At 40.1% G+C, this 15,359-nt stretch overlaps 1 gene segment (V, D, J or C); it reads right to left on the reverse strand.

The window, feature by feature from the left end:
* The window catches only part of LOC144233586 (T-cell receptor gamma chain C region C10.5-like), a 52,097-nt gene that overhangs the window by 18,339 nt on the left and 18,399 nt on the right, over positions 1–15,359 (reverse strand). Inside the window, 2 exon segments of the C gene segment in view lie at positions 6,233–6,306; positions 13,770–13,903. Of these exon segments, the coding sequence occupies positions 6,233–6,306; positions 13,770–13,903 (208 nt within the window).

The following is a 15,359-nucleotide window of genomic DNA, read 5'->3' on the forward strand; positions in this document are numbered from 1 at the left end:
CATGGAGGAGGGCACTTGTGGGGATGAGCACTGGGTGTTATGTGGAAACTAATTTGACAATAAACTATTTGTAAAAAAAATTAAAAATTAAAAAAATTAAAAAAAAAAAGAAACAATACCCCGTCACTTATTGAAAGAAAATTTGTTTCCACCAGTACTTGACAAACACTCAAGTTGACCTTGTAGCTTCAAATAAGGCTCCCATGCCAACTTCTGACACTGGAGTTCGTCTGCTTGATTTCTGATTTTACAGACCATCTTGCTCTCACATCTGAACCGCACCAAGATTCTGAGTAGAGCGATGTTTTAAACTGGACCTCCAAATTATTCACAAAGCTTTATATTTAGAAGCATGTGACAAAATTTATAAAACTTCTATTTAAAACGTTATTGATGGGACGCCTGGGTGGCTCAGAGAGTTATGCCCGACTTCAGCTCAGGTCATGATGTCATGGTTTGTGAGTTCATGCCCTGCGTTGGGCTCTGTGCTGGCAGCTCAGAGCCTGGAGCCCGCTTCCTATTCTGTATCTCCCTCTCTCTCCCTCCCCTGCTTGCTCTCTGTCTCTCCCTCAAAAGTAATAAACATTTAAACATTTTTAAATAAAAATAAATAAAAATGTATTGATTATTTTCAGAAACGATCTTGTATTAACATTATCAAGTATTGCACTGGTCAGAATTTTGTTTGCTTTACGAAATGTTTACTATAGGCACATTTTAACTGAACTTTCATTGTAGTCGATGCATGACTGAAGACACCATATTTTGGATCTTAGCATCTCCCCCCAAATTCAAATCTGCCCTACCAGCCTGCTTAACTTGTTGTCTCTCACACAATTTTCTTTGATTTCACCTGCTGAATAACATTATATGTAACTGGTGTGACGTTAAGGATTGTGGTTCCAGAGTATCTTGTGCACAGAATGTGAAACTAAGTAAAGAAACATCAGAGTTGTCAAGGCCATGTCATTTGAGGGCTGGAATGTTCCTTGGTTATCTATTGACTGTTAATTAATGATTGAAATTATATAGAGTGCAGCTCTTCCAATTTGATTTCCAACTGAAACATAAATATTAACACATTTTCTTTTAGGGCTAGTTTCGAGTTAGAATGATAGTTTTGTGAACAATGTCTGAAGAAAGAAGAATTGGATTTCTCCTTTGAGAAGAAAAGGAAAAAATATTCTTGAGAATTTCTGCCTATGACACAAAGCTCCTGATTTTCATACTAAATCAATAAGGAAACGATGAGTTTTTATTCCTGCCATACAGAGAGTCAGGTCATAATGTAGCTGTTTTAAACTTGCACATCTTGCAAATAGTATTTTACTGGCTGTAACAATAAGGCAGTATATAGTTCTCTAACCATATACTTTGTTTTAAATTTTAAAAGCATGTTATGTGGGAGGAGAATGGAAAAATAGTTGGAGAGAGGGCGGGAGGCAAACCATGAGAGACTCTTGAATACTGAGAACAAACTGAGGGCTGACGGGTGTGGGGGGGAGGGGAGTGGGGTGATCGGCATGGAGGAGGGCACTTGTGGGGATGAGCACTCGGTGTTGTATGGAAACCAACTTGACAAGAAACTATAAAAAATAAATAAATAAAATAAATTTAAAAAAATTGTAAAGCTTGTTATCTAAAACAAGATCAATTTTTCAAAGTACATGATATTTACATGACATTTACTTCTAGTCAATACATTAAGTTTTCATGTTAGGAAGTTGTTTTCTTATAGGATTAGTTCTTTTTTTATTTTTTAAAATGTTTTATTTATTTCTGAGAGAGAGAAAAATAGAGAGAGAGAAACAGCATGAGCAGGGGAGGGTCAGAGAGATTGAGAGAGGGAGCTACAGAAGAATCAGGCTCCAGGCTCTGAGCTGGCTGTCAGCACAGAGCCCGACGCGGGGCTCGAACCCACAAATGGTGAGATCACGACCTGAGGCGAAGTCGGACACTTAACCGATGGAGCCATCCAGGTGCCCCTATAGGATTACTTCTGATTCATCATAGTAAAGAACTTGAAAATCAAATGATCTACTTGGAAAATTATTGGACGGGAAGACAGGATGCTTACCTCCTGTCCCTTTTTCCTTAGCTAGACTCTGAAAATTTCATTCTTTTCAGGGTAGAAGAAACCTTCAACTCCTATAACTTCTCAATGTGAAAGTTAACTGAGCATTTAATAGTGTACTTGAAAACTCCACACCCGAAAAACAAACAATCCAGTGAAGAAATGGGCAGAAGATATGAACAGACACTTCTCCAAAGAGGACATCCAGATGGCCAACAGACACATGAAACGATGCTCAGCATCCCTCCTCATCAGGGAAATACAAATCAAAACCACACTGAGATACCACCTCACGCCAGTCAGAGTGGCTAAAATGAGCAAATCAGAGAACTCTAGATGCTGGCGAGGATGTGGAGACACGGGCCCCCTCCTACACTGTTGGTGGGAATGTAAACTGGTGCAGCCCCTCTGGAAAACAGTGTGGAGGTTCCTCAGGAAACTAACAATAGAACTCCCCTATGACCCAGCAATAGCACTGCTAGGAATTTACCCAAGGGATACAGAAATGCTGATGCATAGGAGCACATGTACCCCAATGTTCATAGCAGCACTCTCCACAATAGCTAAAACATGGAAAGAGCCTAAGTGTCCATCAACAGATGAATGGATCAAGAAGATGTGGTTTATCTATACCATGGAATACTACATGGCAATGAGAAACAATGAAATCTGGCCATGTGTAGCAACATGGATGGACCTTGAGGGTGTTATGCTGAGTGAACTAAGTCAGGCAGAGAAGGACAGATACCATATGTTTGCACGTATAGGAGGATTAGGAGGAACTTAACAGAGGACCGCGGGGGAGAAGAAGGGGAAAAATAGTTGGGGAGAGGGAGGGAGGCAAACCATGAGAGACTCTTGAATGCTGAGAACAAACTGAGGACTGATGGGTGTGGGGGGGAGGGGAAGGGGGGGGATGGGCATGGAGGAGGGCACTTGTGGGGATGAGCACGGGGTGTTATATGGAAACCAACTTGACAATAAACTATTAAAAAAATAGTGTACTTGATTATATATGATTAGTGCCTTTGTTTTGGGTCATTATATTACATGTTTTATCTTCCAAATTTCTGTTTTGAACTTACTAACGGCGTTTTTCATGGCCATAATCATTTTATTGATGCATAAATTAAAAACTAGTTCACAAAACAATTATGTGTGTCTGACACATTTGTATATATTCATAATCAGATATTTTTTGAGCTACATTGCATGAGGTGTTTCTATTTTATTACGATGAAGCAGTAAGAACTCTCTATAAATTTACCATTAGTATGGCATTTCAAAACTGCATTCCAAATTTCTCAGTTTATTCTTCTAATTTTGCCTTAATTAAATAAGTAAATAAAACCATTTCATACCTAATTATGATTTTCTAATTTATGTGCTTTCTAGGTATATTTAAAAGGACTAACCATATCTGTAACTGTATTTCTAAGTATATTCTAACTATATTTTCAACTTTTCTTTTTCTGCTATATGCAAGCATGAAGCCCAAACTTGTTGAAGTTAGAGATAATATAAATTAAAATAGAGGGTTAAGGTTTATAAGTACACAGAGGAACTACCAAAAAAAACAAACAAACGACATTTTAATTTCATTTTGTTGCCAAGTGAAGGAAAAGTCCATTAAATAGAAAGAAATACCTCTAAATTCATGTTATCTGTATATCAGTGGACAGTGAGGTGACTTTCCACTGGAGCAATTAGAAGTACAGTGGAATCCTCTGGAGAATTTCTGCTCTGTCAGTATAGTTGGCTACAGGCCACCCTCCATACTGGATACAATTCTCCCTTTAGGTGTGAAATGGGGCAAATTCATGGGGCACCTGGGTGGCTCAGTCACTTAAGGGTCCAACTTGGGTTCAGGTCAAGATCTCCTGGTTCGAAAGTTGGAGCCCTATGTCGGGCTCTGTGCTGACGGCTCACAGCCTGGAGCTGCTTCAGAATCTGTGTCTCCCTGTTTCTCTGCCCCTTTTCTGCTTGCTCTCTCTCTCTCCCTCAACAGTAAATAAACATAAACAAAAAAAAAAGAAAGAAAGAAAGAAAGAAGGCCACTTCTATCCAAGCCTACTATATGTTAGACAACGTGCCAGGTACTGGATTCACAGTGTCCCATTTAATTCTCATATGACTCCTGATGAATGCATCCTGTTATCCCACCTGATCAATTGGAAAATGAGGGCAGAGAAAAATCACCAAAGTTCACATAAGCAGCAAGTGGTAGAGAAAGAGCTACAGGTCATTCTGGGTCCACATCCCGGGCTCTCCGACTACACCCGTTCGCTGTCAGCAAAAAATGTGTCAGCTCACAAAGCTTGCCTGTCGTGAGCAACTTCATTCTTGGGCCAAACCCTGTCATGACAGTTACACACGATGTACATGAGCACTTTATGCAAGTCCACACGGACACAAAGTCAGATCCTATCGCAGTATTTGCACAATGTTATCAAGCTGACCTGTACTGTAAGGATTGATAATAACATCTCTCCTAAGATTTCCACAATGAAACGTGCTATGCAAATGAAAGACTATAATTGTAATCATTACCATGATTATTAGCAATTTCTGTGTGACGAGTGTGTGCTCCAACATGACATTTAATCTCATGGGACAAAGCCTTCCCTACTAACAGGAATACAAGACTTGAGGTAATGACTGGACCTCTGTAAATCAAACAAGGAGACTCACTCCTTCCTTTGCACCCCACTTGACTCTACTATGTCTCGAATGCACTCAGCCATCATCACCGGAAATGTGCCTTTGACACACCAGCTAATAGGCAGTCACGAGTCCTGTCTTGGCCATGGCATTTCCAGTGTTAGGAATGTCAAAGGCAACGTTGGCTAAAGCCTAGTAATATGGGGTCAGTGCAGGGAAGCGCTTCACCTGTGTTGTGCAAAGCAAATGCCCCTTTTCCCACCGACAGCATAGTTTATATGCATTCTAAGCTGCCACCAGAAATTTCTACCTCAGACCGCCTTTCTCCAGATCATGCCCACAGTTTACCTGAGTCTCCTACAGTGGGCTTCCAAGCTAAATGACAAGATCAATGCCGGGTGCCTGGCCCTCCAAGTCTCCTATTGTCACGTTACATCCCTAGACTGTAGGATCCCTGACCCTGTCTGCCGGTTATCACCATTTGTGAATGACACTAAATGTCACGGTGCCCAGAGTAATAATGCAGTTGTAGCATGAAATGCACTTGTGTAAAAACCACCTTATCCGTTTTATAAAATGGATGTGGAAGGTAATTCCCACTATTTTACTTCATATGCCCCCAAAAGGACTCATGCTTTGAATGTTTTTTTTTTCTAATTTTATGATAGAAAAGGCATAACATCTTTGAAACACTGGTGTGCTTCATTTTATCAGTTAACAGAAAGTATATACTCCACCACATTTTTCTCCTACTTTTGAACATAAAATTCTATCTTCTGCTTCTTTCTAGATCATCACAGGCCTCTTTTCTCCTTCAGCTTTCCTTAGTGCTTCTGATCCTCTATTTTTATCTCCTGGCCTAACGGTACTTGTGTATTTTATTTAGGCCTTCTCAGGCAGATTTTGGAAGCAGATAAAAGAAATAAAGGAGAAATAGTTTCTGCATTAGAGCTGGTTTCTTTTTCTGCCCCAGACCTTGATAGCTGAGGAAGGTCTACATCAGAGATGACCTGAAACATGAGAGATGTTTGCAAACACTGTTCTGAGAGATGTAGCCATAATGTATGTGGAATTCAAACACACTGAAATGCCAGAGCATAAGGTGAAGTTTTCATTCCCAACATCATCCCTCACAAAACAGGGAGTTGCCTTATGTTTTAGTCCTGGGAAACTCTCATATGAAAAGAGGCTCTTCTAATCCAACTAACTTAAATCCCACAATACTCCTCAGATAGCCGTCAACCTAAACTAAACTCAGTTAAACTAGTTTTGGAAGTAGTATTGGTAAAAGACAATAGGAAGATTAATGTGGGTTTACTAAGTAATACTTGGGACTACCCTCAAGGACCGGGACACAGCCATCTCCCTCTCCAAAGATCCCACTGCCATTTGTGACCAATCTGGGACCGAATCCTAGAATTCTGAGCCAGCACCTCGCCTGCCGCCCCTGCATCAGCTGCCTCCCCACGTTGTACGGAAGAATGAGAGAATATTTACCTGTGACCCTGAGCAGCGTGCCAGGACCGAACACTTTGTGGTCCCAGTAATACCCGCTATACCACTCCCACTGTCTGCAAAGCTTTTACAGAAATCTCCCTTTGTGCAGCCTTTGAAATTGTGCCCATAGTTTTTCAATATTTATATAAATATATAAAAATGGGCTCGGCTACCACTAAGTGAAGATGAATCTCAAGCAAAATCACATTAGAGATGAACACAGTCAAGAATGGATGAATTGATCCCTCTCTGCCGGGGCAGCTCGGTTCTGTCTTTCCATCTTGCTCATACACATGGAAAAGTGTGATTTCACCTTTTCTCAACATTTTCCTGAATCTCCTAACTCTCTTTTCTTTAAATGTTTTCATATATCATTATCAGTTCTTTTCCTAGAGGGTAATTTACAGATACTTCTTCCATAATTTTCAAAAAGGAGCAAAAATAGAAATAGTATTTTTTACTATTTAATAAATAAATGTTCAAAACATTATAGTGTTCTTCTTTATGTCTATGTATTAAAGGGTGGATATCTGGTTTGTTTATAAAGAAGTGCTTTCCAGAATCCCATTCCCACAGACAGTAGACCAGATGAGTTGTTTGATGACCACTTAACCTATCTGTTGCTGAAAGACTGGTCCTTTGAACTGGAAATTACCCTAACAGTTTCCAGGGCACAGATTTAAAATCCTGAGCTGCTCATCCGAGGGTCCTATTGGGTTTGGTCTTCCTGCCGCGGCCCCGGCGGGAGCGGAAAGGCAGCCGAGAGTCAGGCACTGAGTCCCGCCTGTAGTTCACCTGCTCCAGCTCTGCTGCCGGATTCAGTGTTTCCAGCGCATTTGATGCCGATACGGAAAGAAGACTGAATGCAATGTGGTCACTAGGGCTTGTCTTTTTATAGCAATACCCTAAGAATCACACTGTGAATATTTAGTGAATGCATATTCAACTTGACTTTATCACTTAGGGGGAAGAAAGACAATTTTAGTGCCATTAAAAGTAGAAGCATTATTTTTCACATGAGGAGTCATACACACTATGAACTACTGTTAGTCAAGCCTTCAGCTAAAGAGTCGATTTAAAATGTCAGTCTACAGAGAGTAAATCTTCAGGATGAGAAATACAGCTTAACGTTTCTATTACCATATAATGGTGTAGACCATGTTCCACAAAACAAGTCTCTGTTGGCTCCCAAATTTTGCCACATAGTAACCAGCCATGTGAATTTACGCAATTAACTGAACTTCCCTAAGGCTAAGTTTCCCCAACAGTGAAATTAAAATAAGAAGATCTCCTGTACAGAGTATTGAGGGTTGAGATCAGGCACTGAAACTAGGCAGCATGATGTCTGGCTCTTAATAAATAGTAGCTAATGTCGTTATTCTCCTCACTCAGATGGTTTGGGGTCGTTTATCAAACATTCCACTAAACACAACGTATGGATTTTATAAGCAATAAGCATTACACAAATTAAGAAAGCGAAAGAACACATGAATCCAAGACATTCTGTGTCTCTGGCAGCGACAGGCTGAAAACCAGGGGGCCCAACAGCCACCATCTAGAATATTAATCCACTAGACTAGAGCATTTGCAGTGTTGGGACTATGTCTTGTGCCTCTTTTATCTCTAGCATCCGGCATAGAGAATGTCTTTCTTCAGTAATGTTTTCTGAGACAATAATTTTTTAAAAAATCAGAATATAAAACCATTCAGACAGGCTCTTTTCATGTATTCTGGAGCTCAAATGGTTTATTGAGCTCACAAATTGCATTAAACTGGACCCACCTCGAGGCAACATCCTAAGAGGTGCAACAGCACAAACTTGGTCTAGTGGCAACCTACTTCTAAGAAGCTAGAGTAATAAGAATATGTTGATGATTACTGTTCTTTAGTCATTTACTGTAAGAGTTAGTTTCTGCACTGCTGTTGAAGATGGGATCTAAAGCAATCATATAGGTTTGGCAGTCATTAGAGAAAGAGCACTTGATCAATGCATTTAATTAAAGTGTTTCTTAAAGTGTTTCTCACTGGAAAGACTGTATACAANCCTGGCCTAACGGTACTTGTGTATTTTATTTAGGCCTTCTCAGGCAGATTTTGGAAGCAGATAAAAGAAATAAAGGAGAAATAGTTTCTGCATTAGAGCTGGTTTCTTTTTCTGCCCCAGACCTTGATAGCTGAGGAAGGTCTACATCAGAGATGACCTGAAACATGAGAGATGTTTGCAAACACTGTTCTGAGAGATGTAGCCATAATGTATGTGGAATTCAAACACACTGAAATGCCAGAGCATAAGGTGAAGTTTTCATTCCCAACATCATCCCTCACAAAACAGGGAGTTGCCTTATGTTTTAGTCCTGGGAAACTCTCATATGAAAAGAGGCTCTTCTAATCCAACTAACTTAAATCCCACAATACTCCTCAGATAGCCGTCAACCTAAACTAAACTCAGTTAAACTAGTTTTGGAAGTAGTATTGGTAAAAGACAATAAGAAGATTAATGTGGGTTTACTAAGTAATACTTGGGACTACCCTCAAGGACCGGGACACAGCCATCTCCCTCTCCAAAGATCCCACAGCCATTTGTGACCAATCTGGGACCGAATCCTAGAATTCTGAGCCAGCACCTCGCCTGCCGCCCCTGCATCAGCTGCCTCCCCACGTTGTACGGAAGAATGAGAGAATATTTACCTGTGACCCTGAGCAGCGTGCCAGGACCGAACACTTTGTGGTCCCAGTAATACCCGCTATACCACTCCCACTGTCTGCAAAGCTTTTACAGAAATCTCCCTTTGTGCAGCCTTTGAAATTGTGCCCATAGTTTTTCAATATTTATATAAATATATAAAAATGGGCTCGGCTACCACTAAGTGAAGATGAATCTCAAGCAAAATCACATTAGAGATGAACACAGTCAAGAATGGATGAATTGATCCCTCTCTGCCGGGGCAGCTCGGTTCTGTCTTTCCATCTTGCTCATACACATGGAAAAGTGTGATTTCACCTTTTCTCAACATTTTCCTGAATCTCCTAACTCTCTTTTCTTTAAATGTTTTCATATATCATTATCAGTTCTTTTCCTAGAGGGTAATTTACAGATACTTCTTCCATAATTTTCAAAAAGGAGCAAAAATAGAAATAGTATTTTTTACTATTTAATAAATAAATGTTCAAAACATTATAGTGTTCTTCTTTATGTCTATGTATTAAAGGGTGGATATCTGGTTTGTTTATAAAGAAGTGCTTTCCAGAATCCCATTCCCACAGACAGTAGACCAGATGAGTTGTTTGATGACCACTTAACCTATCTGTTGCTGAAAGACTGGTCCTTTGAACTGGAAATTACCCTAACAGTTTCCAGGGCACAGATTTAAAATCCTGAGCTGCTCATCCGAGGGTCCTATTGGGTTTGGTCTTCCTGCCGCGGCCCCGGCGGGAGCGGAAAGGCAGCCGAGAGTCAGGCACTGAGTCCCGCCTGTAGTTCACCTGCTCCAGCTCTGCTGCCGGATTCAGTGTTTCCAGCGCATTTGATGCCGATACGGAAAGAAGACTGAATGCAATGTGGTCACTAGGGCTTGTCTTTTTATAGCAATACCCTAAGAATCACACTGTGAATATTTAGTGAATGCATATTCAACTTGACTTTATCACTTAGGGGGAAGAAAGACAATTTTAGTGCCATTAAAAGTAGAAGCATTATTTTTCACATGAGGAGTCATACACACTATGAACTACTGTTAGTCAAGCCTTTAGCTAAAGAGTCGATTTAAAATGTCAGTCTACAGAGAGTAAATCTTCAGGATGAGAAATACAGCTTAACGTTTCTATTACCATATAATGGTTTAGACCATGTTCCACAAAACAAGTCTCTGTTGGCTCCCAAATTTTGCCACATAGTAACCAGCCATGTGAATTTAGGCAATTAACTGAACTTCCCTAAGGCTAAGTTTCCCCAACAGTGAAATTAAAATAAGAAGATCTCCTGTACAGAGTATTGAGGGTTGAGATCAGGCACTGAAACTAGGCAGCATGATGTCTGGCTCTTAATAAATAGTAGCTAATGTCGTTATTCTCCTCACTCAGATGGTTTGGGGTCGTTTATCAAACATTCCACTAAACACAACGTATGGATTTTATAAGCAATAAGCATTACACAAATTAAGAAAGCGAAAGAACACATGAATCCAAGACATTCTGTGTCTCTGGCAGCGACAGGCTGAAAACCAGGGGGCCCAACAGCCACCATCTAGAATATTAATCCACTAGACTAGAGCATTTGCAGTGTTGGGACTATGTCTTGTGCCTCTTTTATCTCTAGCATCCGGCATAGAGAATGTCTTTCTTCAGTAATGTTTTCTGAGACAATAATTTTTTAAAAAATCAGAATATAAAACCATTCAGACAGGCTCTTTTCATGTATTCTGGAGCTCAAATGGTTTATTGAGCTCACAAATTGCATTAAACTGGACCCACCTCGAGGCAACATCCTAAGAGGTGCAACAGCACAAACTTGGTCTAGTGGCAACCTACTTCTAAGAAGCTAGAGTAATAAGAATATGTTGATGATTACTGTTCTTTAGTCATTTACTGTAAGAGTTAGTTTCTGCACTGCTGTTGAAGATGGGATCTAAAGCAATCATATAGGTTTGGCAGTCATTAGAGAAAGAGCACTTGATCAATGCATTTAATTAAAGTGTTTCTTAAAGTGTTTCTCACTGGAAAGACTGTATACAAGTAAAACACCTTGAACTTACAGAAATAGTTTACAGATATGGGCATACAAATAGTTTCATTTCAAGCCTAACTATACTTCTGTGTGTTTATTTTGTAAAACTAGAATTCAATCTGATTGCAAGCAGGGAAGGAACGAAACCATTTACAAGGTAGTTTTGTTTCCATATAGAGGGACCAGTAGCTGCAAAATTGCTGTGCATCTGTTGAAGTGATCCTACATTGTTTTTTTCTAAAAAGCATCTACAGTTTTTTTATTCACAGGCTCAAAACCGGACAGCCTTACTTACCAGGAGGAGTTACGATAAGCCTCTTTCTCTTGATCCACTCTGGTTAGACGTTATCACACGGGTTAGAGGTTCCTCAAAAATGTCAGCCTTCTCCTGAGCCTCTTAGCATGACCAGCAGGTAGAGACTTATCCTGGCAGGTGATCTTCTGGATTCCCCTGGAAGTCCTTGAATATAGGCTTCATGGCATCTGACATTTTATGTACTTTCCTTAGATTAATGGACCCAAATGTCTGTTTTCCATGGAGGTAGGGGTGACGGCAAATGGAAATAATGAGAGCAAATAAAAAAATAAAGAAAGAAATAAATGAGACAGAGAGAAATAAAGAGAAAAGGAAAGGAAGGGAAGAAGGATGAAAGAAAAAAATGAGAGAAGAAAGAAGGAAGGAAGAGAGAAAAAAGATTGGAAGAAAAGAAAGAAAGGAAAGAAAGAAAGAAAGAAAGAAAGAAAGAAAAAAAGAAAGAAAGAAAGTGAGGGAGGGAGGGAGGGAGGGAGGGAGGAAGGAAGGAAGGAAGGAAGGAAGGAAGGAAGGAAGGAAGGGAGAAAGGAAGGAAGGAAGAAAAAGAAAGAGAGAGAGAGATCAGGACCAAGCGGTCAACCATGACCTTTCTAAAATGACCAGGAAAAGTGTTCAGAGAATTAAGAGGTTTTGATTTCCAGGTGTTCAGGTGTGTGAAACCGCTCAGAGACGGCATCAAAGGAAACGCCCTTCCGTTCTCACAAACACCAGGCTGCTGAGTCAGAGTTTGGGATTGTATTTCTGAAAGAGGAACGGCTTCAGTAACTGAAAACGCAAACCTGCCAACAGAAGTATACTTGGGAAATGTGCACAATGGCCTCCAGGTTTTACCACTGTAGCCACTTTTACCATCTGCCAACACGAATCTGTACCAGGCAATGCAAAAGGGGAAAAGAATTTCTGGGATGACAAACTTTTCCTGGATTAAAAAGAGGTTTGTAGAATTCTATCTCCCATGGAAAAACAGATTCCTTATTCAAACTAAAATTTGAAAACAACCCCCATTGGCTGATGGGTAAAAGAAGAAGATTCCCGCGAGCTATGTGTTATGTTTGGAAATGCAGGTGTGGTCCTACCTGCGTGATGAACTAGCTTTGTACAAGACATTGGCCATCTCTGGGCCCCACGTCCCATTTGTTGTGTGGGCATTGGGCCTTGTGTGTGCGAAGGGCCCTTCCTGATCCAACAGATTATGAGCCCGTGATTAAGAGGAGGTAGGATCTGCTATAAGAAAAACAATGGAGTCTTTTACCTGATTATCAGTAATGTCCTCCAGTCTGATTGAAGCCACCTGCTACTGTGACTGCAGGGATCCTAGTGTCACAGAGTCAAACCTGTGCACAAATCTTCTCTGTTTACTAAACTTCAAGTCTTTTCTCATTTGAGCAACAAAAGTAGATTCCAGAAGGCACAATAGCTTCTCTCTCTCTCTCTCTCTCTCTCTCTCATTCATCCTTCCATTGTAGTTTGAGTAAATTCTGGTTTTTTAACATTGATCGCAACTAATCCTTTCCGTTTATCTCTTAAATGCACTGGCGACACGTTCAGAGCTTTCTTCATTTCTGTTACCGTGGTTTTCGTATTCTTTCATTTCCTTTGGTTCTTCCCATAATTTGCATTTGGTGCTTTCCATATTTTGTGCTGAATTTTCCTCTCTGATCTTGCATTTGTCCAACTTTCCTGTTAGATTAGTCTTTAACATATCAATCATAGTCCTTTAAGTTTCCTGATGGTGCCAACGTGTCTGTCATGTCTATCTGGTTCTGGTGACTGCTCTGTGTCCTCAGACTGTTTCTTCCTGACTTGCCGTATGCCTCTGAGTGTTTGGCTGGAAGCCGGCCATGCTGTGTGGTAGAGTAGATACTGAGGGAAATATATTTTGTGTTTGAAAATGAGCACACATTTCTTGCTCGGCCTTTAGTATCGAAGTCTGCATTAACTAGTCAGGATTTAGATTGTATTTGGAGTTGGTCGTTACTAAGTTATCAGGGTTGAAATGTGCTGTCAGGGTTGAGACACTTAAAAATTCTCTAGCATACTTGGTATTTCTCTCTTCACTTATCTCTGAGTCTTCACTTCGTTCTGCTCCTCAGAGAAGGTCTGTCTCACGAAGCTCTCTCGGCTCTATTCCATGGTTACTTTTCCTCAGTGTTTGCTAGCGTGGGGGTGAAAGTTGAGGAAGGGACACATTCTCTGATTTTTTCATTAAGTCTCAGTTTTAAGCAGATACAGTGAATTGGGTCTTAAGATCATGGCCTTCACAAGTATTCCTGCCTGCTTTCTGGAGATGGAACATTTTCAATTCGTGACCCATCCCCCAGTGGCAATAGGTACCCATGTACTTCAGGCCGTGGGTTTGATGCCCATCCTTCTGCAGATGACATCTTGTTACTTTAGGACATAGCGGAGAGGTTCTTGGCAAACGATCCTGGGGTCACCTCCTGTGCCTTCCCTCAACTGCAGCAGGATCCCAGCAGCACCTCCCTTGCAGATGAAGTCACCCTTTGTCTACAGTGGGGACGGGGTGAATCAGGTCTGGGCCGATGTCAGCAGTGCTGTCCCCTCCTGCAGCACCGAGCGGGGAGGCTTTCTCTGGATTGTCCTCGATCTTCCCTGTGAGAATTCTGTGGGCTTCCTGGAGGAGACACTTTAAGTGCTTATGGTCCCAAGGGTTCACACTCTCCCGCTAGTCTATACTCAGCTCTTATGATTTTATTAACAAATTCTACTTGAATCTTGTGATCAACTGCTTGACATCTGTCCAAGGTGAGCAAACGCTCACATATTGTTTCCTTCTGCAAGTGCCTGCCTGTCTCTAATGTTTGACTAGTCACTTACCCTGCAACCTTACTTCTCCAACAGGCTCAGTGGGTTCACAGGCATTAAATTTCATTTTCTTGGATAGTGTTAGGAAATCAGAGCTGTGCTACTACTAGCTCTCTACATCTCTGAGAACATGCAGGTCCTCTTTCCCATGTTTTTGGTATTTGCTTTACATTAAAATTCTTTAAAAACAAAAGAGAAGTAAATTTCAGATGACTTCCGCCCAAATTCCTATTATTTCTCTTTCCTATGTTTAATAGGGTGTATGTTCTTATTATTGATTGTGATATTTCTTTCACACCAGTCTTTTCTGGACACCAATCTTTGCTATATCTTTCATAAATATTTTCTCCTACTCTATGGCTTCTTTTCTATTTTCTGTAAATTTTTATTTTTCTTTTTTTATTATTTCAAAGAGCAGAAATTCTAATTTTGAAGAAGTGCCATTTGTCAAATGTTTCTTTTATGATCTTGCTTTTGTTGTCCTATATGAAAAATCCTTGTCTAATCCAAGATCACGAAGATTTTCTCCTATATTTTCAACTAGAATTTTTATATTTAGGTTATACATTTATGCCTAGAATCCATTTTTAATTAGTTTGTGTACATGCTGGTTTGTACTGATTGAGTTTGTTGGTTCTTGCCCTGGTCGTTGTTGTTGCTTTACGCAGATGAACAATCGTTCCAATACCATTTGCTGAAAAGTGTACTCTCGTTTCTTTGGATTTCCTTGGCACCCTGTTAGAAATTAGATAACCATGTATGTGTGGTCTTACTTCTGGAAATGTTCCTCTTATCCATGCAGCTTGGCTTTCACCCAAGCCCCACTGTCTTGATCATTGGGTTTTCATAGTAAGTATTAAATCTCTTTATAAAACTGATTTGGCAATGGTGTGTCGTTTGTTTTCCTATATTTATTTTGCAACCAGTTTAGAGATTTATATGAAAAGTCCTCCTGGGATTTTCATTGTGATTACTTTCAATCTACTTGTCTGTCTGGGGAACGTTTGACATCTTGAATATATTAACTTTTCAAATCTATGAACATGGTATACCTCCCCATTTATTTAGTCCTTCTTTGACTTCTCTTATTACAATTTTACTGTGGTCATCACATGAATCTTTCATATTCTTGAATAAAGTTTTCTGTACGTAGTATATAGGTAGTTGATATTGTGGTTACTATTGTAAACGGTACTATTTTGAAAATTGCAAATTGTGAATTGCTAGGACATAAATGACAATTGGCCTTCTTCTCACATCTATTT

This window comes from Crocuta crocuta, unplaced genomic scaffold, assembly GCF_008692635.1.
Source record: "Crocuta crocuta isolate KB4526 unplaced genomic scaffold, BGI_CrCroc_1.0 scaffold1438, whole genome shotgun sequence".
Classification (NCBI taxonomy): domain Eukaryota; kingdom Metazoa; phylum Chordata; class Mammalia; order Carnivora; family Hyaenidae; genus Crocuta; species Crocuta crocuta.